The sequence below is a fragment of the Aspergillus niger genome (genome assembly GCF_000002855.4).
Source record: "Aspergillus niger supercontig An12".
Lineage (NCBI taxonomy): Eukaryota > Fungi > Ascomycota > Eurotiomycetes > Eurotiales > Aspergillaceae > Aspergillus > Aspergillus niger.
In genome coordinates this window covers 1194972-1218712 of record NT_166527.1, presented here as the reverse complement: position 1 = coordinate 1218712, position 23741 = coordinate 1194972, and the positions used below count along the sequence as shown (strand labels likewise).

General features: G+C 51.1%; 9 protein-coding genes across 9 annotated transcripts; 4 read left to right on the top strand and 5 right to left on the bottom strand.

Annotated features, from left to right (window-relative positions):
- Nucleotides 1-2454: 2454 nt before the first annotated feature.
- An12g04890 (uncharacterized protein) lies at nucleotides 2455-3830 on the bottom strand (the record flags this gene model as incomplete). The annotated part of the gene is made up of 3 exons (XM_001395522.3): nucleotides 2455-3319; nucleotides 3435-3473; nucleotides 3577-3830. The coding sequence occupies 3 exons, from the start codon at nucleotides 3828-3830 to the stop codon at nucleotides 2455-2457; spliced, it is 1158 nt and encodes a 385-aa protein (XP_001395559.3).
- Nucleotides 3831-4314: 484 nt separating this feature from the next.
- On the bottom strand, nucleotides 4315-6264 carry An12g04880 (hypothetical protein; the record flags this gene model as incomplete). The annotated part of the gene is made up of 2 exons (XM_001395521.3): nucleotides 4315-4338; nucleotides 4456-6264. The coding sequence occupies 2 exons, from the start codon at nucleotides 6262-6264 to the stop codon at nucleotides 4315-4317; spliced, it is 1833 nt and encodes a 610-aa protein (XP_001395558.3).
- Nucleotides 6265-8260: 1996 nt separating this feature from the next.
- On the bottom strand, nucleotides 8261-9207 carry An12g04870 (60S ribosomal protein uL16; the record flags this gene model as incomplete). The annotated part of the gene is made up of 3 exons (XM_001395520.3): nucleotides 8261-8711; nucleotides 8771-8946; nucleotides 9163-9207. The coding sequence occupies 3 exons, from the start codon at nucleotides 9205-9207 to the stop codon at nucleotides 8261-8263; spliced, it is 672 nt and encodes a 223-aa protein (XP_001395557.1).
- A 580-nt stretch (nucleotides 9208-9787) lies between these two features.
- Nucleotides 9788-10368, bottom strand: An12g04860 (60S ribosomal protein eL30; the record flags this gene model as incomplete). The annotated part of the gene is made up of 4 exons (XM_001395519.3): nucleotides 9788-9880; nucleotides 10006-10122; nucleotides 10195-10232; nucleotides 10296-10368. The coding sequence occupies 4 exons, from the start codon at nucleotides 10366-10368 to the stop codon at nucleotides 9788-9790; spliced, it is 321 nt and encodes a 106-aa protein (XP_001395556.1).
- A 958-nt stretch (nucleotides 10369-11326) lies between these two features.
- Nucleotides 11327-11756, bottom strand: An12g04850 (uncharacterized protein; the record flags this gene model as incomplete). The annotated part of the gene is made up of 3 exons (XM_059750872.1): nucleotides 11327-11349; nucleotides 11446-11587; nucleotides 11754-11756. The coding sequence occupies 3 exons, from the start codon at nucleotides 11754-11756 to the stop codon at nucleotides 11327-11329; spliced, it is 168 nt and encodes a 55-aa protein (XP_059606441.1).
- A 1732-nt stretch (nucleotides 11757-13488) lies between these two features.
- An12g04840 (uncharacterized protein) lies at nucleotides 13489-15504 on the top strand (the record flags this gene model as incomplete). Its single annotated transcript, XM_059750871.1, has 1 exon — nucleotides 13489-15504. One exon carries the CDS (start codon nucleotides 13489-13491, stop codon nucleotides 15502-15504), a length of 2016 nt encoding a protein of 671 aa, XP_059606440.1.
- Nucleotides 15505-16286: 782 nt separating this feature from the next.
- On the top strand, nucleotides 16287-16965 carry An12g04830 (uncharacterized protein; the record flags this gene model as incomplete). Its single annotated transcript, XM_059750870.1, has 3 exons — nucleotides 16287-16395; nucleotides 16429-16651; nucleotides 16725-16965. 3 exons carry the CDS (start codon nucleotides 16287-16289, stop codon nucleotides 16963-16965), a joined length of 573 nt encoding a protein of 190 aa, XP_059606439.1.
- A 471-nt stretch (nucleotides 16966-17436) lies between these two features.
- Nucleotides 17437-21097, top strand: An12g04820 (uncharacterized protein; the record flags this gene model as incomplete). The annotated part of the gene is made up of 3 exons (XM_059750869.1): nucleotides 17437-17754; nucleotides 17820-19408; nucleotides 19462-21097. The coding sequence occupies 3 exons, from the start codon at nucleotides 17437-17439 to the stop codon at nucleotides 21095-21097; spliced, it is 3543 nt and encodes a 1180-aa protein (XP_059606438.1).
- Nucleotides 21098-21776: 679 nt separating this feature from the next.
- On the top strand, nucleotides 21777-23081 carry An12g04810 (uncharacterized protein; the record flags this gene model as incomplete). The annotated part of the gene is made up of 2 exons (XM_059750868.1): nucleotides 21777-22765; nucleotides 22877-23081. The coding sequence occupies 2 exons, from the start codon at nucleotides 21777-21779 to the stop codon at nucleotides 23079-23081; spliced, it is 1194 nt and encodes a 397-aa protein (XP_059606437.1).
- Between the last annotated feature and the right edge of the window lie 660 nt (nucleotides 23082-23741).

Below are 23741 nucleotides of genomic sequence, written 5' to 3'. Positions count from 1 at the left end.
CAAAATATAGTAGATCACCTCCATCCCGTCCTTTCCCGCCCTCCTCATCCGAGCCGTTGAGTTAGGGGTACAGCAAAAACGGTTGAGCGGCGATACGCCTCACGGGTGTCGATCCTCTCCCGGGGGGATTCCCGGAGTATACCAACTTTAGGTGTGGATGTTATACACTGGTAGAAGTAATGATAATGTATTAATATTATGGTCTAGGCTTCTAGTTAGTCGATAGTATTGTCTTTCTCAGCTATGCTACTAACTGGAAAAGGGTAATATTGTGAGTGGAATGTACACCTTCGGTATATGAAACTACCGTATCTACCTAGGCCATCACTTAGATAAATACCGTGGGTACTCAGTTCTCGGCTTATGCATGCATACTTCATCGACGGGGAAAAAAAAAGGAAAAGAAAGAAAAAGACAAGTGGAGCAAGCACCATTCTCAACGGCTAGATAGATAGACTCTAAATAATAGACTAAGTAGGCGGGAAAACGTATCCGTGTTTTATTTCGGGAATAGGTTTAGTTTCTATCATAGAGTTTTACTTTGCACCTGTCTAATCTATTTAGTGTGTTTGAGTAACTGATTAGGTAGGACTAGAGACTAATTGGAACTGGATTCCTTCAACGGAGTATTACCTTAAGTAGACATAGCAATGCTTCAGCGTTGAAGACGGTTGGGGTAAAAGAGAGTACGTAGTAGTGTAGTGATCTGTCGTGTGAGATATTACCTATTTAGGTAGGTGAGAAGGGATCACGCCTTTACTTGTTGGTCTGTTGTCAATTTACTAAGTAGTGGAGAAAAGAGAGACGTAGATGCTGGGAGCATCCTACATAGATTAGAGTGAGACAGATCTGTCTGGTTCTGACCTGAGGCGGAAAGAGAGGGAGGGAAGGAGGGAGGGAGGAGTCGCGTGAGAACTTCCCTTTCCTAGATGGACCAATACCCCTAGGAGATATGTGAACGTGATGCATGCAGGCAGCCTTAGACAGCAGTTACATATGGAACGGGATTAATATAGTGTGAGCAGTGTTATATTACGACGGGATATGTATCTAATGGTTAGTTGCATCGGGGAGATTCGGCCGGAGCTTACTAGTAGTTAGTCTCTTAAGTATTCCGTAGAAGATGTCCATCTACTATCCTACATGGGCGTCAATGCCTTATCTAGTTACTGGATGTCCACTTTCCAATTAAACAAGAATGAGAGTATTCTACCCCCATAACTCCATCCCTATACACAACTCCAGGAGGAACAAAAGAAAACTGCATAAAAAAAACCCCCCCAAACAAAAACCAAATCTATCTCCCTACTACCTACTTAGTATAGTGTAAGGCAATAAATAAAATAAACTGGTCCAAGCTCCCCCAACCAATCCCATCCCCAGGATCACCCACGCGCACATCCCAAATAAAATTAGCCTAAAGTCAAAAACCCACGAGTCTACTACTTATGTCTCCACCACCCGTCACAACGCCAAAAACTTCGGTAAATGTTACCGCTGGCGTTAACTTACCACTGCATACCGCATACCTGCTTGAATTTTGCAATACCACATACCATATACCACTAAACCATTTAGTGTGTGTGTATGTATATGCCGACCCATAGATTCAATCATTACTACTGCAGCCCACAAAAAAGAAGCAAACTAAGCAACAGCACAGCGGGGGCCCACGGAACCAGCATTGACGGGCAATTCATTCCCACCATCGAGTTTTCTCCAGAGGAGCACGTGCCTGCTTGCCTGTTTCGTAGAGGGCAGAGAAAGACTACTCCCTACTTACACTGGAGTAGATCCACACCCCACTGTCTTGACATGTGTCTGTCTGTCTGTCTGTCTTGTCTAGCTGACTGGTCAGGGTGGTTGGGGGGCAAAATCAGGAGACGTGGGGTTGAAAGACAACGGAGTATTCTAGACTAGACCGGAATCTGCCCTTTTTTTCGCTGTAGTTTGTTACTCTACCATGTGATGGTATTCTGTAGGTATATTGTTCTTAATTGCTACTAGATGGATTCGCACGCCGGGAAAGTATCGAGAGAGAAGGGAGTTGCTTATCTTGCCTAGGTGTCTACTAGATGAATTCATGCACAGTGGTTAGTGACTACTGCAGCAGGTGCAGTAGATAGATAGAAGTTCAGCTGAGCAGGGTATTCTTCGGTGAAAGTGAGTGAGTGGCTCGCCAAGCAATCAGCTCGGCATTCAATTCTCATCATTATTATTTCTTCACTTCAGGTGGATAAAGAAAAAGGAGGAAACTAAGCTAAGCTAAGTGCGTAGGTATCTACGTATTCCACAAAACTAGTAGATCAACCAACCAATCAAATTCACAGAAAATATCACATTGCTTGTCTAAATGGTATGTAAGTGAGTAGTGGGTAATAATCATGAGACATCGTATCGAGGTATCTATCTAACAAAAATCGAATCGAAACTCCAGTAAAAACTGTTGCGCTGCTAGAAACTCCCACCACTGCCACTACTGCTACTGCCGGCGTAAGTACAGTCCCGGAAAAATCCCTCGATGCGCCGTGACATCTTCGCCGGGTTGGAGTACATCGGGACGTGTCCACTCGTGGGGATCTGCGCCAGCTCGACCCCTTTCGTCTCTAATTGACTCAGAAATGACACTTCGCGGTTCTGGTCCCCGAACAGGTACATGAGTGGGCAGGATAATCGGAGGAAGCGTCCTAGGAGGTTCTTCCATGAGAGCTCGACGGTGGATGTGACGATGGGTCGGACGGCTCCGGGGCGCACGCGGGAGGGCAGTAATGAGGCGTAGAGAGCGTGTGAGTAGCCTGGGGTGGAGTGGACGTGGGCAATGAGTTTCTGGAGGTCGTCTTCGGGGGTGGAGGAGGGGGAGGATTTGACGAGGTCGGTGTAGAGAGAGCGAGGGAAGAAGCAGTTCTCTGGCGAGAGGGTGCCTTCGATGTTGATGAAGGCGAGCAGTTGGTATTGTGTGGGGGGAAGAGAGGCGGCGAGCATGAGGCCTGTCAGAGCGCCGGTGGAGTGCCCGATCAGATAGAAGGTGGTGATGTGGAATTGCTTGAGCACAGCTTCGGCTGTGGCCACGAGGAAGGTGATAGTCAGATCGCTGCTGGGACCATGGGATTCAGAGGCACCGCAGCCCGGTGCATCGTAGGCGATCAAGGTGTGGTCTCGTAGAGAAGGAAGGTAGACCAGATCGTGAAGATCTTCTTTGCAAGAGCCAAATCCGTGGAGGAAGAGGATGGCGGGTTTCGGCCCGGGGCGATAGAGGGTGGAGAGCTTGAGGGGATGGTCATTGACCGTTAGAGAGAGGGTCGAGAAAGTGGGAGGTGGACTGTCGAGGATCATCATGAATGATATGTGCAAGTAGTATTAATATCAAGGAGATTCTAGGTTTGCGCAAGGACTCAAGAGGACTACAAAAGGTAGGGCAGGGCGACTGTACTTACTCTTTATATGTACTTTCAGGTGAACCCTGGATGGCACCCCTGGGTTTATTCGTGTAGAGCCCAGCCGAACAGGTCGCATGGTGCTAAAGCGCCCAAAGATGACGAGTGGATCTATCAGCACCCGATTAGCGCGTCGACTAACTGTAACTTCGGTTCTGAGTCACAGCCTGTCATTCCACAAAGGAAAGAGCCATACAGAGCACCGAAGACGCGGACGTGGTGAACAATCCGTAATGGATATGACAAGTGGGAACTGAATAGCTTCACTCCGGTTCGACTGGCGGCAAGTGGGGGCGTGCAAATGGTCCGTGGCAAGGGACGTCCGGCAGATTCAGTGCTAACTCCTACTGGAGATTGTACAAAGTAAGTAGGCTGTGTGCCTAAAGGCGCGATCATGATTATTTTTTCCAAATCATTTGTTCCTGACGCGGCTGAGCCAGCCGTCCTTCAGCTGAAATTTATCTCATCGAAGCTAGTGATGGCATGCAATTAGTCCGAGTGATATCTCACACATTCACACTATGTACATTCATGTCCCTTGTTTATTATTGCCAGAAATGGTGTGCTCCTCTGATTCCTCCGATCCTGTCCGATGCGCTCCGAGGCATAGTTCAGGTCTGCCCCTCTACCACGGACGCCGTCGATATGCACCTTTTCCCATTCGCAAAATGCATCCCATTGCCCCTGCGCCCCAAAATCGCCGCCCAAGGGAAAATTTTTCTAGCCGGACAAGTGCCACAGTGCGTGCAATATATATGTGATGTTCCAGAATCTCCATAGACCATGTGGCTCATGCATAGTACAGCCCACATATAGCCCAAGGAAAGAAAAAAATATGCAAATCGTCCCCCGATTCTTCCATGTACGATGTATGTAAGGTTCAGAGGTTAGAAACACCACAACACTAAACAGATATGATAGAGTCATTATTGAAATAAATATAAAGAACCAATGTGCAATATATATCCAAAAGAAGAGGGGTCTATAGACAGAATGAAAAGAACCAGCTCTCATCTCACACCTCGCCCCAGCCTCCCAGGCCGGCTGCAACGGGCGCCACAGCACTCCCGCTGTCCACGCTGCCCCCAATGTCCCAGTAATTGCGACTGGAACCGGTAAGCGTCCGGCGGCTGGAAATAGCAGACAGCTTGGCACTCTGGCTGGCACAGCTAGAACTGGGGCGACGGTAATGCGGACGCATGATGGGCGACGACACCCCGGTTGGTCCGGAGTGATGCGAGTACTGCGATTGCCGGCGAATCTGCGCCTGAGAGCGCGAATGCGCTCGGGCAACGAGCGGATGGTGCTGCCGGATGATTGCCGCGCGGCGAGATGCATCTTGCGGGGCTCTGCGGGGGGTGCTGTGATAAGGGTCGTTGTTGCTGCCCCGGTGGGTAAATCGGTTCCGCAGGTACCGAAAGACCATCCGAACATCCAGCTCTCGCTCCCAATACTCCTTCTCCTGTTGGGCCCGTGCCGATTCAGCCAACGGTTCAGCCGCGGAATTGCTGGCTGAACGATGTACGAAATCGTCATCCTCGATGCCCCATTGCGCCGCATGTTCTCGACTACTGGGATCGCCAAGAGTAGGCGAAAAGTGTGGAGAGAGGACCGATTCGGTGTTCATGGTGGACTCCAGATTGGTAGGACCCACCGAAGCAGAAGGTGCGTCGCCCTCTTCTGGCACGCGATCGAGAGGTATGCCAGCATACTGATTCGGGATCTCTTTGGACATGTTCAGATAGGTCGTAAATGCACCGGGATGTTCGCACAGCTGGTTGACGAGAATCCCCAGCTCGTGGGCGATGCGTTGCAGCACCTTACTCTGCCAAATAAGATGGTCTTCCGGCACGGAGTCCAGCTCCTGGTTGAGTGCCTCGATGTTCGATGCATATTCCCTCGCTGAAATTGGCTCGTCATCTTCAGTGGAGGGCAATGATTCCCCAAAGATCACCGATAACAGCGAATCATCGATCCCGATGAGGTCGCGGATGACCTTGCGGGTAATTCGCTGCAACAGAGACTCGTCCCCATCTTCTTCTTGCTTTGCCGTCGAAGCAGTCTCTGACTCCTTGGGGGTCTCAAGGACCGCATCTGGAACGTCCGAAACCGTCGGGTAAGACGCAACGGGGTCAGTTATGCCACTGGCACGACTATCACGCCGTCTGCGCGTTGCTTTCTCGATCTCCTGTAACAATACCCGGCTCTGTTCCATTCTCCATTTCTCAATGCGCTGCCATCGTTCTCTCTCCATGTCCGCCTCTTCTTCATTTGCGACCATGTCTAACTGACGCTGGACACTTGAGCGACGACGTGGCTGTAGGTCGGGCCTCCGATTGGGGTTGTACTGTTCGTGCTGCCACAACTGATTTTGCACGACCTGGCTAGAGGCCTGAAAACTCCCCAGTCCATCATGGGCCGGGAGAACCGCAGGAGCCCCTTGATCTTCTTGGACCAAAGACGGGGCTCGAAAGGCGTGAAGCCCATCGTCTAGACTATCTAGTTCCGTCCCATCATCGTCCAACGGCTCATCGAGAGCATCATCCACGCTCTCGCTTTCTGGGCCGATCGCGGATCGAGTTGCCGTGCCAAACGAGCCAAAATCACTTAAGCGGGAGACGCCTTGTGTTCGTGGGGTGCGATCAGTGGAGGTGGTATGCGTGCGGGCGATGGTGGAGGGTTGTTGGGTCGGCGAGAAGAGCACCCATTCTGTAGCTTCATTCTCCGGTAGTAGCGAGAGAGGAGAGGTGATATCGGGGGCGGGAGAAGGGAGGGAGTTAGAATAGGAAGGGCGTCGACGGGGGACTTGGGGGGGTAGACGAAACGCCATGGGTTGACTTGGCAGATGGGCGATAGCAGCAAGATGATCCGAAGAGGCTGGCGTTGGTTTGGGGGGAGAGGGGAGGGAGGGACAGGCAGATAGCGAGATAAGAACAGTTTATCGATCGCGCGGTGGATCTTCCCCGCGTGACCGTGTTCGGAACTAAGGAGATGGAAGCAGATGGCGAGGAGGCAAGGGAGGGAAAGGCTATATAGCCACAAGCAAAGCCCAAATGTCACAAAAGTTGGACAGTCAGGCAGAATAGGCGTCTCGAGACCTGCAGGGGGAGAAAAAGTAAAGATGTCCAGAAAGGTCCGATAGCGGTGATGCTGACGCGAGGGCCTCGCGCTCGCTGATGAGTCGGAGATGACGTGGGAGGGAGGAGATAAGGCGAAGGTTCAAGCCAGCAAGAAGTGCTCCATGGTTCTTGGAGGGGTTGGCAGGAAATGGTTCCCCTCTTTAATGAAGGAGTAGTTTGAAAAGTGCTAACGGTAGACTATGGTAGACAAGAAGAACAAGTCAACCGGACGAAATGAACCCGGATGATGCCAGTCACCAGACCGGGTCGGTGGGTGGATAGTTGCAGGATTGTCTCTTTCTCTCTCTCTCTCTGAAACAAAACGAGGAAAAAGTTTAAATCCATCGACGGGACAATCTTATCCACAGTTCCAAGTCAGCCCAAGGATTTACCCTCCTAATTCTAGCTTTGTCTTTGTCTTTGTCTGCTTTAAGAAAGGGAAAAGAAAGCCTTTTCATAATAGTCTTGTCAATAGCGCCCCCAACCAACCATCTAGATTATAGCCCCATAGATACATACATACGGCAGAGACAAACCTGGGTGACAAAAAGGAGGAGGTGACGCTGACTATCGAATCCGATCAACTGCATCGCGAGGATCGGCTGATCGACGCCCGCCTGTGGGATCTGTCGAGTCTCGATATCACCACTCACTGCTGCTGCTAAGTACCAACCAAGTACGAAGTACTTTCCCTGGAAGTTCTTCTACTGCTGCCAACTCAACCCACCGACATGGTGAGGTGCTTCGTACCTCGCGGTGTGCATCTCTCCTGATTTGACTGGCTTCTCCACAAAAGGTCAACCCATCATGGCATCAGCCAGTGTTGATCACCCCATCGCGCTCCACTGGCTCTGATCTCAATGACATGTCATCCTCCGTGTTTGCCTGCATGGCCCAAGGCGAGGCGAGCCTGGCTGTCAGGGGCTCTCACTCACTCCAGTCCTCGACTGCTACCCGCTCTTTCAGCTGTGGCGTTCGTCTACGGGAGTAGTACTGGGTAGTTCTCAGCCCCTCGGTCTTCCCTGCTTGTGCAGTCTTACATGGCTTCAATACTCTATCCCCATTCCATGCTGATATGGCTGGTGGTGAATTGTAGATTGTTTCAATCTTAGTTCTCATCTAATATTCGAAGGTATGGTTAGGATGAAGACGCGGGACGCCATATACTACCACTAGTAGTGTAGGTTGTGCAACTCTCAGCAGGCCTACCTGGGATAGATAGTCCATGGTCTACGACCAAGTCTATTAGGTCCACGGAGTAGAAACCATACCAACAAGACTGTACACTAGTAGTCTAATATGGATATTTGTCAAGTCAAAAATATCAAATCAACATTTTACAAAGGGACTACTAACAGATGGATGTTTCTTCAACAGTGTTGCGACTAGAACATTTTGTAATAGTACCTTGGGTCAATCGTAGCACAGATATGATATCATTCCGGACCACACGAAATTAAACATAGAAGCAAAACAGGCTACCATCTGGTTGTCATAACTGAAAGCTGATAGAACTACGCCGCACTACCGTGGGAAATCGTCCTACGGTATCATACTACTGTGCAACCATGCAAGCCGAGGAAATCCGCGTTAAATAACTCCGCCCCATACGGTGACTAAATGACATCAAGGATAACAAACAGGACATGAAAAGTGGGAATAGTTCAATAAATCTTTTTTTCGTGTCCTAAAGCGCTAAACATCCATCTAAGCCTGAGAAACGTTCTCGTAGGCGTCGGGGAAACGCTTCATGTTCTCCTCGATGAGACCGTGGCCACGCAGGAACTGGACGTAGGCACCATCCTGCTTGAGCTTGCCCTCCTGGCGGAGCTGGACGTAGTCCTCGCGGCGGACGGGAGTGAAACCCCAGTTCTTGGAGACGATGATCTTTTGGCGACCGGGGAACTTGTACATGGAGCGGCGGAGAGCCTCGATGGCAGCAGCACGGTTGGTGTCACGGGTGCGGACGGACAGAATGATCTGGCCAATGTTCACACGGGCAACGGTACCCTGGGGCTTACCGAAGGCACCACGCATACCGGTCTGGAGACGATCGGCACCGGCGCAAGACAACATCTTGTTGATACGAATGACGTGGAAGGGGTGCACACGGACACGGAGGTGGAAACCTTCCTTACCGGCGATCTTCACGAGGTACCTGAACATCTGTGTTAGTACATGAGGGCTGGGCGTAGTGGAATCGGCGGGTCGGCATACTTGTTGGCACAGATACGGGCGGCTTCGAGGGCCTCGGAGGACAGCTGCTCGTACTCGTTGGAGACGAGGTGAACGCAAAGAGGGAAGTCATCGACGTTGGCCTTCTTACGTCCCAGATCGAAGATACGGATCTTGGGGTCGGGAACACCACGGTTGAACCGGGACTTAGGGTAGGGCTGTCATTCGAGGATCATGTCAGTATTCATCTCCCATCCTTGTCTGGTACATCTTTCTTTCTTCCATCGTCGGGCAAGACATGATATCCATCCTGAGCATCTCTCCGTAGCGCGTATCGTCGTTGGTGTTGGTTGACAAATGCTCCCCACAAGACAAAATCCCGTCCAAAAAAATCCACAAAAACGCACAAAAATCCATCAAACGGTCGAACGCACCTTGTTCTTGCAGTAGCGGTAACATCTCGCGGGACGACGGGCCATCTTGACTGCTGGAAATGGGGCGGCTGCACTTCCTGCGAACGGTGAGGTTGTCGAAAAAGGTGGTGTCGGGAGGCGAAAGGGAAGGGGGATTATGGGCGCAGGCACTTTCCACGTTGATTTCCAAGCAAGCGCCCGCTACCGAGTGGCACAGCCCTAAACCCTACCCTCTCCGCCAATCACATTCTGTAGCCGCTATGACGCATTTGTAAGACTACGGCAACTCCGACATTCTTGTTCAGACTGATATATCAGTTCTTTCTAAGCCGTGAATGAAACATGTTTTAGTTACTGCGGAATGGAATGTGATGACTTTTCGCTGCTTTATAATTGTCTAAATGCCTGACTTTTAATCACGTGACTCATAAAGTGGAGTTGAGCTGCCACTCCTCCCTCCGGTTCTTTAGTGATGCGACCGTGCTATCTTCCAGATCACTCCTACAGTCTTATCCTACAGCGTTTAGAAACGAAACCCAATATAGATGTAAAGTTCATTGTCATTATCTAAATCGTGCCGTGACGTTGTGCATCATGGCATACCGCCGTTCAGACATAACATGAATCCATTGACTAGGCTTTACACCTACTGGCTGGACAGGATGTCGGAGTCACCAGCATCGAGGATAGCCATGGTGGAGGTGCGGAAGAGCTTACCGCAGGCGGTACCGAGCTCGATCTGTTCACCATAATGTTAGCGTTTACTCCAGTTTTACGTTGCGATCACTACGGAAGTAGTCTATCCAGAACTAGGTCCGGACCCCACTCCATAGAGATGCCAAAGATCTGATCGCAGTCACTCACGTTGTTGCCGGAGAAGTGGTGGACGGGGGCCTTGGCGAGCATGGCGTAGTACTCAAGCTCACTCTTGCGAAGAGGAGGAGTGTTGGCGGCGATGATGACCAGCTTGGCCTTGCCGGACTGTTGACGTTATTAGTCGACCATTCACGGATGTTCTGCACGGCTATTGCCTGAATTATCCGGTATACTCACGCGGAGGGTCTTGATGGTGGACTTGTAGCCGAGGGTGACTAGATGGGCTCGATTAGAGACTGTCTAAAATGTCTGAACTGGCAAATTCTGGTATAACATACCCTTTCCGGACTTCATCACAAGCGCCAGGCGCGAGTTGATGGTGTCACCGGTCTTCTTGCTCTTGGGGGCCATCGTTACGCTGAAGACTAAACTTCTGCATGATCAATTTTAATCAGCATTTGTTCACTCCGCTATTTCAGAGCCCACTACTGAATGCTACCGCTTTTTTGGCCATGACAAAAAATGTTTTTTGAACATGATCAAAATAACGGGCAATCAGCCGTGGCTTGCGGGAGAATACCACATACCTAAAGGTTTAATGTGGTTGTTGAGAGAAGTGCGCTCCGGCCTCGTCTTTTGAGATTGGGATGGTAAAAGAAAACCTATCACCCACTCTTTTTTTGTGGGTTTGACGAATGTCGGCCGGCAATTCCTCCGTTCCGCGGTGGCTGACTCAGCTGCCCGCTTCCAAGGTCGTTAATCACGTGATGTACTTTGAACCAGTGCAGCAATGGGCGGTGAGGGTAGTTGCCTGCGGCCTTGGGTTAGGCCGGTTCTTTCCTCTCTGCTAAGCTACATGTGCACGTGAAGGAGGCAGGGCGTTTAGTACATTGTCGTTCTAATTGTCTTATCATCTTCGGATATAACTCTTTTAAGATTGACACACAAGTCTTTTATTTCCAGTGGCTTCAAACGATAATTCGCAACCGAAAGTATACAGTTCTCGCAGTAGGAAGAAGCCGATCTACTGCGTAGACTTTACCTCTTGATGAACGTCGATAGCAGAAGTCGCCGTATGAAATACCTTATCTCTGAGGACCTCTAGATACATAGTCTTAATCTACTTTTGTCGTATCTTCTGATGGGTACCTCATGGACCCGGATATATTCTATAATTCCTACGCCAACACTAATTGTTCGCAACATCCCTCACTTCTTTCTCACTCACCAGCATAGTGCAGGACTGCCTTTCGCTTTCTTAGATTGTCAGCCCCTGACTACTTATGTCATTCATGAGATTGATCTGAATCCGTTGCCCGGACTGCAGCCCTGGACGTCAGTAAGGAGCCAACTCCCACGTGGTGGGGATCTAAGACCCTATATCTGTTGTTCCTAGAAACCAATATTCGCAGTCTCTGCAGAACACGATGATAGCTGACCTGTTCATATGACTGGCCGCTGTCATATACCGAAATAAGGAGCACCAACCTTTGGAAAGCTGCTGTAGATGAGAATATATTGCGCATGTATATTGCTGCTTAGATTTTGAACTGTAGATTTCGAACTGTTGATTGGAACCGGGGAGAGTCGGGGGTGATGCTGGCTCTTGCGTTCTAGGCCTGCCATTTCCCTGGTGATTTGGCTCCTAGTATTGATTCATCAGATATGTAGTAAGTCCCAGTATGACCATGGGCACACTGATTACGAAGCTGCTTTGTGAGGTAAATATATAGGTTATATGCATCATTGCATAGCTTCCTATCAGCTGAAGCTACATAGTCCGAGCCACTTCATACCATGATGATTGTTTCGTTTGTATTACCTATTTGTTGATTGGTGTGGAGCCAGACATAGGAGTCCAGCCGTGCTATACGTGAGAAGTCATATTAACGTGGCATGTAGCCACTTGCACTTTATGAAAGTTATTATTAATGTCCCAATCATAGGTCTATCAGGACATTGCTTTACAGCACGGTCGGTCAGGCAATATATGTTGATACACAATGAGCAGGGTGGGGTTTTTCAGGGGTTGTGAAATAGTATAGTATTTGGAGTACCCTCTTGATATATACTAGCCAACAGAAGCATGATGCTAGGCCTGTCACGTCACGGAGCAGATTATTTAAGAGGAGTATTGACAAGCAATAGCGAACGCAGTGTGAATTACGAAACAGACAATTACTTTAATTTTACTTTGTCTGCTGTCACAAGACCGGTCTATTAGATATGTATCTATTGGGTATCCTTTTAGAGAAACCTTATACCACGCCCCCTACTATGCCTAGGCCAAATCGTATGGGAGTACAAGAATAACAACTACACCCTTACAATTCAGCTTCAAACAAACCTCAAGTGCTGCATCTTGTAGTCCAGGTAACTGTATTTGATACCTGCAGAGTGAAGAGCCTTACATAAGTGGCCCGGAGACAGCCCTGCTGATCTCGATGCATGGCCGGAACCGTCACTACGGACGTGGCGCAGGATGTACAGTAACTTTTGTCCGGCCCCCCTTCCCTGAGGGCGGAAGTAGGTGATTGGATGGTAGGGGTGATTGCGACGATGGGATTACAATGGTCGACTCAGCTTAAGACTGACAGATGGCTGGACCCTGTGCGCCGCAAGGAACCCCAAGGGAGGGTTGGTGAGAAATTACTATCTTTAACGTTGCCATGTGTTGGCTCCCGTGTTATCGTCCAGGTGAGGGGGCCCCAGTTGGATTGTTTGGTATTGGTGTTGCCTTGTCGCCGTAGTTGGAGTTGGCATTGCCACTTTCCAGGCGAGCCACGATGACAGATGGTATGAGGAATGAATAAGTCAGTCATGAGTGAGTGACTGAGTTATACAAAGCACACATAGTCCGGCGTTAGTCATTGGAACGGTGATGAAATAGGGGAGAAGGGTTATGTAACGTTGGTAATCATTAATACCTCACAGACTCATAATCAGTTGCCCCGGAGCGGAGAGATCCCCAGGCCAACAAGGGCCCAACTGGTAACGTACGGTAAGTTGGGGCCTTAGACTCTGCCTTAGACTGCCAAATACGGCCGTTCCCATACATACTCCCGTGGACATCGTGCCCATCAACCCAATCGAACAATTAATGCGCCCACCTGTTCCCATTATTATTCCTTTTGCTTTCCCACCCCTTCAAAGCTTTTTCTCTTTCTTTCGCATGTTTGTCGGATTCATCCCTAACTTGCGATCGTATCCCCTCGATTTCTCCCCCCAGTCGTTTACTTAAATACTACCCTCTCCCAATATCCTTGCTTGGTGCTTCTGGAAAGAGGCTAGCCGTGGCCAGCCATTCTGAGCCATCCCCCACCGAGATAGTAGGTCACTTAGTGTGCCCACTGTGTTTTGACCGCTACAACCTCTCGGCCGCTGTCCCTTAAATTTATCGACTTAATTTCCCGGCTGTTTCATACCAGTTTTAAAGCCCCAGAGGCCTTTCTTCTCCTTCCCCTTTCTGGGCCGCTTTGCGTCTTCTGGAATCATTCTACGTTTCTGGTGTGAACCCCATTGTCGGTAATCATGTCGGCGACGCCTCGCAAGCCCAGTATCCCGGGCAATTCCAACAGAAACTCGACTGCAGAAAGTCACACAGCCAGCGGCACTGCATCGCGAACGCACACTCGATCTCCCAGTGCTTCGACAAATGGCGTCACTCGTTCTCCGTCCCTGCGTGCTTCGACTCCGGTCTCTGCGCGGGCTGCGGCTCGGAAACCCGGTCGCTCCAACCTGAGCACATCCAGTGCCCCCAAAGTTACGCCCAATCAATCCGACGAAGAGGCCCGGGCCCAGACCGCTGCACTCATTGATGACCTCAAGGAGCAGTTGCAAAAGGCGGAGACCGCCTCGGAGCAGTATCGCAAGCAGTTGGGTGTCCTTCAAATGCGCCTCGATGAGGCGGTGAGCGAGCAAGGCAAGTTGGAGGACCAGAGCCATGAGAGGGATAGCAAGATTGAAGCCCTGAATGGTGAGATCCGTGACCATGTTCGCCAGATTCGCGACCTCGAACAGGCACACGAACTGGAACGCAATGCCATGCTGCAGGAGAAGGAACAACAGGCGAGTCGTGAGGAAGAGATGCAGGCTACCATTCAGCGTCTGAAGGAGTCGCTGGCTCAGAAGGAGCGGGCAAATGCTGCTGATTCGGATAAAAGTGTGTCTCGCTCATGTAAGAAGATCATTTCTTCTTCTCCTTTGTCCTCTTCTAGTGGGAAACCTGCTAACATGCCCCTTATAGCCAGTTTCCGCAACCGGGCATCACCGGATGTCGATGGTCAATTCGCGCCCTCTTCCCAGATTGAGAGAAGCCCTTCCCGCAATAACTCGAAGCTGCTTTTGCAGAAGGATAAGTTGATCGAGTCTCTTCGGCTGGAGCTGGCTGAGTCCCAGATCAAGCTTGTCGAGATGGAGAACAAGGGCGGTGGCAGACAGCGAGAGCTGGAGAAGGAGCTTCTGGAAGCTCGCATGGCGAATGCCCGCTTGATGGAGGATAATGAGAGCTATCAATTACTCCTCAGTGAGAGAACCCTCAATGGTGATTTCACAAAGGGTGACTTCATGCGGGAAGTTCACCCGGACACTGCCGAGGATGTCAAGGAGTCTGGCAGTGGCTTGGGTTCGTTGGCTGACGAGCTAGAATCCGTCGATGCTCGAGCAGAGACAGACAACACCCGCAAGCTGGAGACGGAGATCAAGGCGCTGAAGGACCAGAACAAAGCCCTTACCCTTTATATCGAGCGGATCATCAGCCGCCTCCTGCAGCATGATGGTTTCGAGACCATCCTTGACAAGAATGAAAACGATCCCCCGGCCAAGCCGATGCCTGCGCACAGCAACAAAGAGCTTCCACCAACTCCCCCTGAGAAGGATGACGCGCAGCAGACCTTCCTACAGCGCGCCAAGTCGGTCGTTGCAGGCCCGAACCAGAACCCTCCTCGGCCTTCGACCCAGCCGCGGTCACGCCCCACGAGCTATATGCCTCCACCCACCAGTGTGCCGACCGCTCACGAGAACCCACAGACAGCTCCTAGCATCCCCCTTCGTGCTGGATCAATTCGCGGTCACCGCCGGACAAGGTCTGAACAAACGGACGTTGGGGCAGCATCCGTCGTGGGTCAGATGTATCGGGGACGCAACTCGGGTGGGCCGATCAGCCCTACTCTCATGGGACCTGGAAATCGCCAAAGCGCATTTTCTTCAGCGAGTATCATGTCGAGTATGAGTACCGGTGGCCGTGCGCCTTCACTCTCCAGTCAGCCTGAGCACAGCCGTTTGAGCAGCTCGGATAGTGTCACGAGCGACCCCGCTGGTGATACGGCATCTACCGGTGCAACCTCCAGCTCTCCCCGTTCTAGCACCGGCATGACCAATTACACTGGAGCTGTCATGACCCAGAACAAACTGCGTCCCCTGCGCCTAGTCAGCGAGACTAAGCTGGCCGAGGAAGAAGAAGCTGCCCGCAAGAAGGCTAACCGAGGCAGTTGGATCCCCTGGTTCAACCGTCCCAACTCTAGCGAGGCCACCCAGCCTTCAACTTGAACGCGTCAGTCTCGTGGAAAAATGTGGGGTAAAACCACCCGCCTGCAAATAGGGACATATTCTGTGCTTTGTGTTATTCACGGTTAATCTGCATGATCTTTTAAAACCCTTGATGGCGGGTTGTTGACCGCTACGGTTAAACTCTTACCATTCTTCTTCGGTGTTGATCATCATACTGGTGTTGAGCCCATTATGGCCCAGTTTGCCCCTTTCGAGCATCTGGCACTTTTTTCGCGTCCATTTATTTTGCTTTGATTGAATTTTGGAAATGTGATAGACGACCACATTGAAACGTTGTGATGATGCCTGACATGGGTACTGCTTGGACACTCCTTTTACCCCCTCCACAGACTACTCTTGGACGCGACGAATCGGCTTTGCTTGTTTATGCCCCTCCTTATATGATGAACATACCTATGGTCTATACCTCGACCCCCGAGTGAAATTGTCTTGTGTTTTTTTTGTCGTTTAATGATGTTGTCTAGACCTTTGTATTATAGAGCCAGTAAGTAAATATGAATCTATAACCAACATAGTACCTAGATGTATGGAAATCATCAAAATGAAGCAAAAGATATACAAATGGACTTCTCCAACAATCTCACTTCAATAAGTCGTGGGGTTGAAACAAAAGACGTGGTTGATGTCCTGTATACCCCGGAACAAAGTTCGAGCGGCGGCCGGATTGCGGCCAGCTTGACGGTAAATAGTTGGAGTCCCATTGTTGCCCACGGAGCTGTCACCACGTTAACCAAACCGATATTCCTGAACCATTGCCCACCATGCCTGGCTCTCTCTCGCTTTTCTCCGTCAATGCCGTCCTTCTCATGTCGGCCGACGATGGCTCTCGCATCTTCACCAAGTACTACTCCCCTCCTCACCCCCCGGCCGGTGCTGCCCCCAACTCGACCGATTACCCCGGAGCGAACCCCTACCCTACCGTGAAAGAGCAGAAGGCATTCGAACAAGGCCTCCTCGAAAAGACCAACAAGCAGACCAGCGATGTGATCCTCTACGATAACCGGATAGTTGTCTTCAAGATGGAGAGCGATGTGATGCTCTATGTGGTGGGAAGCGCCGACGAGAACGAAGTGCTGTTGTACAACGTGGTTCTGTCGCTAAGAGATGCTTTGGGAATCCTATTCAAGTATGCATGGCTCCATAATATCCGCTGAATAGAGAAGGGAAAACAGATCAATTGGGCTAACTCTGTTCCTCAGGGGCGCAACCGACAAGCGCACGATCGTCGAGAACTACGACCTGGTCGCCTTGGCCATCGATGAGATTATCGACGATGGAATCATCCTGGAAACCGACCCTGTCTTGATCGCCTCCCGCGTCAGTCGCGCTCCTGCTCCGGATGCACCGAACTTGAAGAGCATCGACCTGTCCGAACAAGGTCTGATGAATGCCTGGGAGCTTGGAAAGCGGCGTCTGGCGGAGGGGTTGCGGCAGATGTAATTGACGTTGATGATTCTGCAACTTTCTATTTGATGCATTTTGATGTGCTTTCATCTTTATTCTCTTCATGTCATGTCTTTCTGTTATCTAATCTGGCTGGTCCTGGCGTGGTATTTGTGCGCATTGCTTGCTCATTGTGGAAATCATGTTTGTTTTTAACATTCTTACTACTATTCGCCCCCGCGTTCTTTTGTTGCAGAGGCTTAAGGTACCTATAGAGATACTCCTTGGTGTTTTGCTGCGAAATATTGTGCATCTTAACCGAGGTGTTGAGAGATCATCTAGAGGCTCGTACTATATATATATAACGAACGGATGACATGATGAGTAAGTTTATGGTCATGAAAGATTGCGGAGAATAGTTCTATGTCTGGTAGTGTGCAGACCTATAGCGCAATACAAATAGCGTTTAGAATGGGCTTGGATGTAGTATACAACCACTGGTTGATAAGGTGAAAGCGATGGACAGTCATGGAAAGCAATACCATCCATAGGCGAAAAAGCGCCCCGCATACGTCACGCCCGCGAGTTCGGAGTCACTGCAAAACTCTTGAACCACCGCATCAACTCAGCGCAACAGCCTCGCTCCTCCGGGAAACAGGACAAAGGACACCAGAAGATGAAGCAGAGATTCTCGTCCTTGGATGTCAAGGTGAGCATGCCGAGCAACACCCCGCCATCCGCAACCGCCGCGCACGAAACTCACACAACAAATGCCAGGTCATCTCCCAGGAACTTGCATCGGAGATAGTCAATTTGCGAGTTTCGAACATCTACGATCTCTCCTCGGTATGCTAAACCCTCCTAGGCCAGAAAAATGATTTTCATTTAAAGCTCATCTGCTATCTGCTCAGCGCATTTTCCTCTTCAAAGTCGCCAAACCCGACCACCGCAAACAGCTCGTCGTCGACTCCGGCTTCCGCTGCCATGTCACGCAATACTCCAGAGCGACTGCTTCAGCGCCTACTCCGTTCGTGACGCGCATGCGCAAGTTCCTCAAATCTCGACGCATCACCTCCATCGAACAGATCGGCACGGATCGAATCATCGACTTCTCCTTCAGCGATGGCATGTACCACATGTTCTTGGAGTTCTTTGCCGGCGGAAATATCATCATCACCGATCGCGAGTACAATATTCTCGCGCTATTCCGACAGGTTCCAGCTGGTGAGGGACAGGATGAGACCCGCGTCGGAGTCAAGTATACGGTGACCAATAAGCAAAATTATCACGGTATTCCGGATATCACAAGGGAGAGGGTCAAGGAGACGGTGGAGAAGGCTAAGGCCTTATTCGCACAGGAGGGGAATGCGCCGAAGAAGTCCAAGAAGAAGAATGCGGATGTGCTCCGCAAGGCTCTGTCGCAGGGGTTCCCGGAGTATCCGCCCCTGTTGTTGGATCATGCGTTTGCTGTGAAGGAGCTGGACCCCGCTACCCCGCTCGACGAGGTTTTGCAGGATGAAGCGCTTCTGCTAAAGGTCGTGGATGTGTTGGAGGAGGCGAAGGTCGAGACGGATAAGCTGGCTACGGAGAAGAGTCATCCTGGTTATATTGTTGCGAAGGATGATACTCGTCCGTCTGCGGACTCGCCGGCTCAGGGTGAGGAGGAGGCCGCTCGGAAACCGGGATATCTGTATGAAGATTTCCACCCGTTCAAGCCTAAGCAGTTTGAGGGCAAGCCGGGTGTTACTATTCTGGAGTACCCGTCCTTCAACGCGACGGTTGATGAGTATTTTTCGTCGATTGAAACACAGAAGTTGGAGTCGCGGCTCACGGAGCGGGAAGAGGCTGCGAAGAAGAAGCTTGATGCTGTTCGACAGGAACATGCCAAGCGCATTGGCGCTCTTAAGGAGGTTCAGGAGCTGCATATTCGCAAGGCGGGGGCGATTGAAGATAATGTCTACCGGGTTCAAGAAGCGATGGATGCAGTTAATGGCCTAATTGCTCAGGGTATGGACTGGGTCGAAATTGCCCGCCTCATTGAGATGGAGCAAGGCCGAGGAAACCCAGTGGCTAATATCATCAAGCTGCCATTGAAGCTCTACGAGAATACAATTACGTTGATGCTTGGGGAGTCGGGCGAAGAGCAGGACGAAGGCGAGGATCTGTTCTCGGACGATGACTCTGAATCAGAGGATGAGCAGGAAGAAGTTGCCAAGGCCCAAAAACAGTCAAACAACATGCTGACAATTGACATTGATCTCGGCCTGTCTCCCTGGGCGAACGCAACACAGTACTACGAACAGAAGAAGATGGCTGCCGTGAAGGAGCAGAAGACAACGCAGTCCTCGACCAAGGCTCTCAAAAGTCACGAGAAGAAAGTGACGCAGGACTTGAAGAAGGGTCTGAAGCAGGAGAAGCAGGTTCTTCGGCCTGCTAGAAAGACTTTCTGGTTCGAGAAATTCCTCTTCTTCATCTCGTCGGAAGGGTATCTGGTCCTAGGGTATGTATCTTCCGCTGTGCCTGTAAAGGGTTGATCTGATCTAACTGGAACAGTGGCCGCGATGTGATGCAAAGCGAGATCCTCTACCGCCGCTACCTCAAGAAAGGCGATGTGTTCGTGCACGCCGATCTACAAGGTGCCACGCCGATGATCGTCAAGAACAGATCCAACTCACCTAACGCACCCATTCCCCCAAGCACTCTTTCGCAAGCCGGTAATCTTTGCGTGGCTACGTCCAGCGCCTGGGATTCCAAGGCCATCATGTCAGCATACTGGGTTAATGCGAGCCAAGTTAGCAAGACTGCTGACGCGGGAGGCCTCCTCCCCACCGGCGAGTTCCTCATCAAGGGCGAAAAGAACTTCCTGGCCCCCTCACAGCTCGTCCTAGGATTTGGAGTTATGTTTCAGGTGAGCAAGGAGAGTCTCCGAAACCATAAGCTGCACCGGTTCGATGAACCCGTGGCTACAGAAGCGCCTGTGGAAGGTCAGGAAGCCGATAAGGAAGCCGATGACAAGCCTGTCGAGCAAGAAGCACAGATTACTAAGTCCGAGAGACCAGCTGAAGCGGAGCAGGAGCAAGAGCAGAGCAGCGAGTCTGAAGGGGAACAAGAGGACGATGCTGTGATCCCAGCTAGAAACCCGTTGCAACGCGGGTCGTCAGAGCCCACCCAAACAGAATCGATTGCAGCGAACGAATCCCAGAACGCTCAGCCTGATGATGCAGCTGAAGAGGAAAAGGAAGAAGAAGCCGAAGAACCGAACGGCAACAATGAAGATGAGCAAAGTGCGCAAGAAGAGCCAGCCGAGGATGAGAAGGACGAGGACGAGAGTGGGACATCGCCACAAACTTATGATGATCGACAACTCTCTGCCAGAGAAAGGCGGATGGCTAGAAAAGGAAGAGCGTCGGAGCTGGATGGCCCTGCAGCGAACGGAACATCTGCCAAATCTACTAACAGCAAACAAGCTCCAACTCGGGGTAAGAGGGGCAAGGCAAAGAAGGCCGCACAGAAGTACGCTGATCAGGACGAGGAGGACCGGGAACTGGCTCTACGCTTGCTAGGTGCCAAGAGTGCCAAAGCTGAAAAGGCAGCTGCAGAAGCTGAGGCAAAGGCCAAGCGGCAGAAAGAAGCAGAGGAAGCGAAGAAACGACGCAGAGCACAGCATGAACGCGCCGCGGAAGCGGAGCGGAAACGGCAGGCTCTCTTTGAGGGTGGTGCCGATGACTACGATGAAGAAACCGCCGCAGCAGAAGCAGCAGATATGGAGTGGATTCCTGCATTGGTTGGAACTCCTCATCCGGATGATGAAATCCTGGCTGCCATTCCTGTGTGCGCTCCTTGGGCTGCCTTGGGTCGGTACAAGTATCGTATCAAGTTGCAACCCGGCACTGTGAAGAAGGGCAAGGCCGTCAAGGAGATCATCGGACGCTGGGTTGCCGAAACGACAACAGGCAAGGTCAAGAAAGAACACGCTGAAGACGCTGGTATCGACCGAGCTACCGCTGAGAAGCTTCGCGCGCGGGAAGGAGACCTGATCAAAATGTGGAAGGACACGGAGGTCATCAATAGCGTCCCCGTCGGTAAGGTGCGCATTATGACTGGGCCAGCACCTGGCGGAGGTGATAAGGGCAAAGGCAAAGGTGGCGGTGGTGGAAACAAGGGAGGGAAGGGAGGGAAGAAGAAATAGACGCTGGATATAGGGTATTGGATATCTTACGATCTGACGTGCTGGATGATCGACAATCCACCATGGAGGAAACCACCGTAGTTTGGCTGTATTAGTTACTTAGCTCTGACGTTATAGGTGGTCACAGCAAATAAATACATATAGTGCACTATGAAAATAAGGCCTATCTAGACATGTTATCTAACTCTTACTTGTTCATTCTATTCGTACAGTTAAAACATCATTAGAAAATAAGAGAAATGGCCGAATCTGGACTGCGTTGCTTAGTCACGCCCACCGACGTCATCGCGAAGATTTTCCATTCGATCTTCACTTTTTTGTTTTACTGACTTACAGAGTTCAGCAACCCAACAGAGTCGCCAATTGCTCATTTGTCTGGCAGCAATCGCTCGGGCCGTACACGACTGGTGGAGCAGCCTGACAGGAGGTCCCCGAATCAGGATTTGCCTATGACCGAATAGCCTCGAAACGCGCGATACCCGTTCTCCTCTTCCCCCCACTACCGAGAAAATTGTATCGACTTAATCTACAAGCCCTGACTCACCCCACGATCGCTCGTTCCTCTGCTCTGTTCGGGGAACGAATATCGCCTGCCAATCTGGTTCTACTCCTATCTCGCCTTACTGCTCGCGGTCTCCCGCGCAGCTTCAGTAGATTCACTTCCACCGCCCCAGCAACCATGACTCCCAAAGCTTCCACCCGGATCGCATCGGTGCGCCGTCTCAACAAAGAAGGCCCCGGAGAGCGATCCCTCGCAGAGTGGTGGGCCAACGAACGCGATAACCACACCCCGGAAGCGGCCGCCATCGAAGACGCGGCGCAACTCCTCCGAACCAGCGATATCCCCGTTGCTTTCCCCACAGAGACAGTGTATGGACTGGGTGCAGATGCGACGCGGAGTGATGCAGTACAAGGGATCTACAAGGCGAAGCAGAGGCCGTCAGATAACCCGTTGATTATACATGTTGATTCGCTGGGGATGTTGGAGCGGTTACTCAACCCCACACAGGAAAGCCCATCGCGCAGGACTTCCACTGCAAAGAACGCTATCCCCCCCATCTACGACTCGGTCATTTCCCGTTTCTGGCCTGGTCCTCTCACAATCCTCCTCCCTAACCCCTCCGGCTCCCCTCTTGCTCCCGAAGTCACCTCCAAACTTACGACATTTGGCGTGCGCATGCCCTCGTCCCCGCTTGCACGCTTGTTGATTCATGTAACGGACCGACCACTGGCGGCTCCCTCAGCCAACGCATCCACGAAGCCCTCCCCGACGGCGGCGGAACATGTATTCCATGACCTTGAAGGTCGCATTGAGCTGATCCTTGATGGTGGTCCCTGTGGCGTAGGCGTGGAGAGTACGGTTGTCGACGGGCTGTCCGACCCCCCGGCTATTCTTCGACCGGGCGGGATTGGAATCGAGGAGCTGCGGACGTGCGCTGGGTGGGAGAATGTACAGGTCGGATACCATGACGGCACACTAGACGTGAAGGAGATCCCACGGGCACCGGGCATGAAGTACCGACACTACTCGCCCAAGGCACGCGTGGTGCTGTTCGAAGCCGGCTCCGATGAGGAAGCCGTCACGAGACATATCCGCAAGGACCTGGAAGATTCGGCCATCGGAGCACACATGATCGGAGTTGTCCGCACGCAACACTGGAAGCGCGGGTTGGGATTGCTGTCTGCCAACGAGATGCAAAAGAGCCTGAAGCGCATCCCATCGCTCGTGGACGAGCTAGTGGGATTCTCCGTCCCTGTAAGCGGCCAAGTCAACGGAAGCACTGCAACCAAGGAGACCTTCGACTGCCACCTCGGCACGGATGTCAAGTCGATCGCGCAGGGCCTCTTCTCTGCGCTACGGGCCATGGATGAAATGGAGGTGGATGTCATTTACGTCGAGGGCGTGCCTGATCACCAGGGCGATCTGGCAGCTGCTGTCATGAACCGGCTGCGCAAAGCCGCTGGGGCGGAACTCCGGGTATAATAATACTTTACAACCTCTTACCCCTCGGAGGATTTCTATAGATCGCATTCTGGGCTACATACATACATACATACCTACTTGCTGCATGGAAGGACTTGGCCGGGTTAGCTAGAAGGAAAATTATGGGACTATTTACGAATTTTAGCATGGATATTGCAGTTAGAATATGACTAGCACAGTTTTTAATATCAGTTTGAGCGTTAGGATCGATAAAGTTGATGTGCATGCATGGTATCGATGATACCTAGTCAATAACAATACCGAGTTTTAGGGCTGAACAGCCGATCGGAGGAAAATCGATCTTCTAGAAGCCTTATCTAACAAATATGTAGTAGTGTATCATCTTACGCATCTTATCAGATAGACCAACTATCATCCAAAGCATAACATACTTAAACGAGGGGATAGTGCGTGCAAATCTCCGTTCTCCGGCACCTGTATCGGCCGTCTCCGACTCGGCGTGATTCCGGGCCTTAGTTGCACAAGCAATGAACTAAGGGCGTTTTTTCGCTGTGGTGGTTCAGCGTGGCGGGACAGGCGCGGCGCAGAGACACCGAGAGCGAAAAAAAGAAGCTTATCGTTGTCTCGTGGCCTGACGAATCCACCCACCGGGCACGGAGTGGGGCCTCAGGAACAGTCGCTGTTTGGCTGTGGAATTCA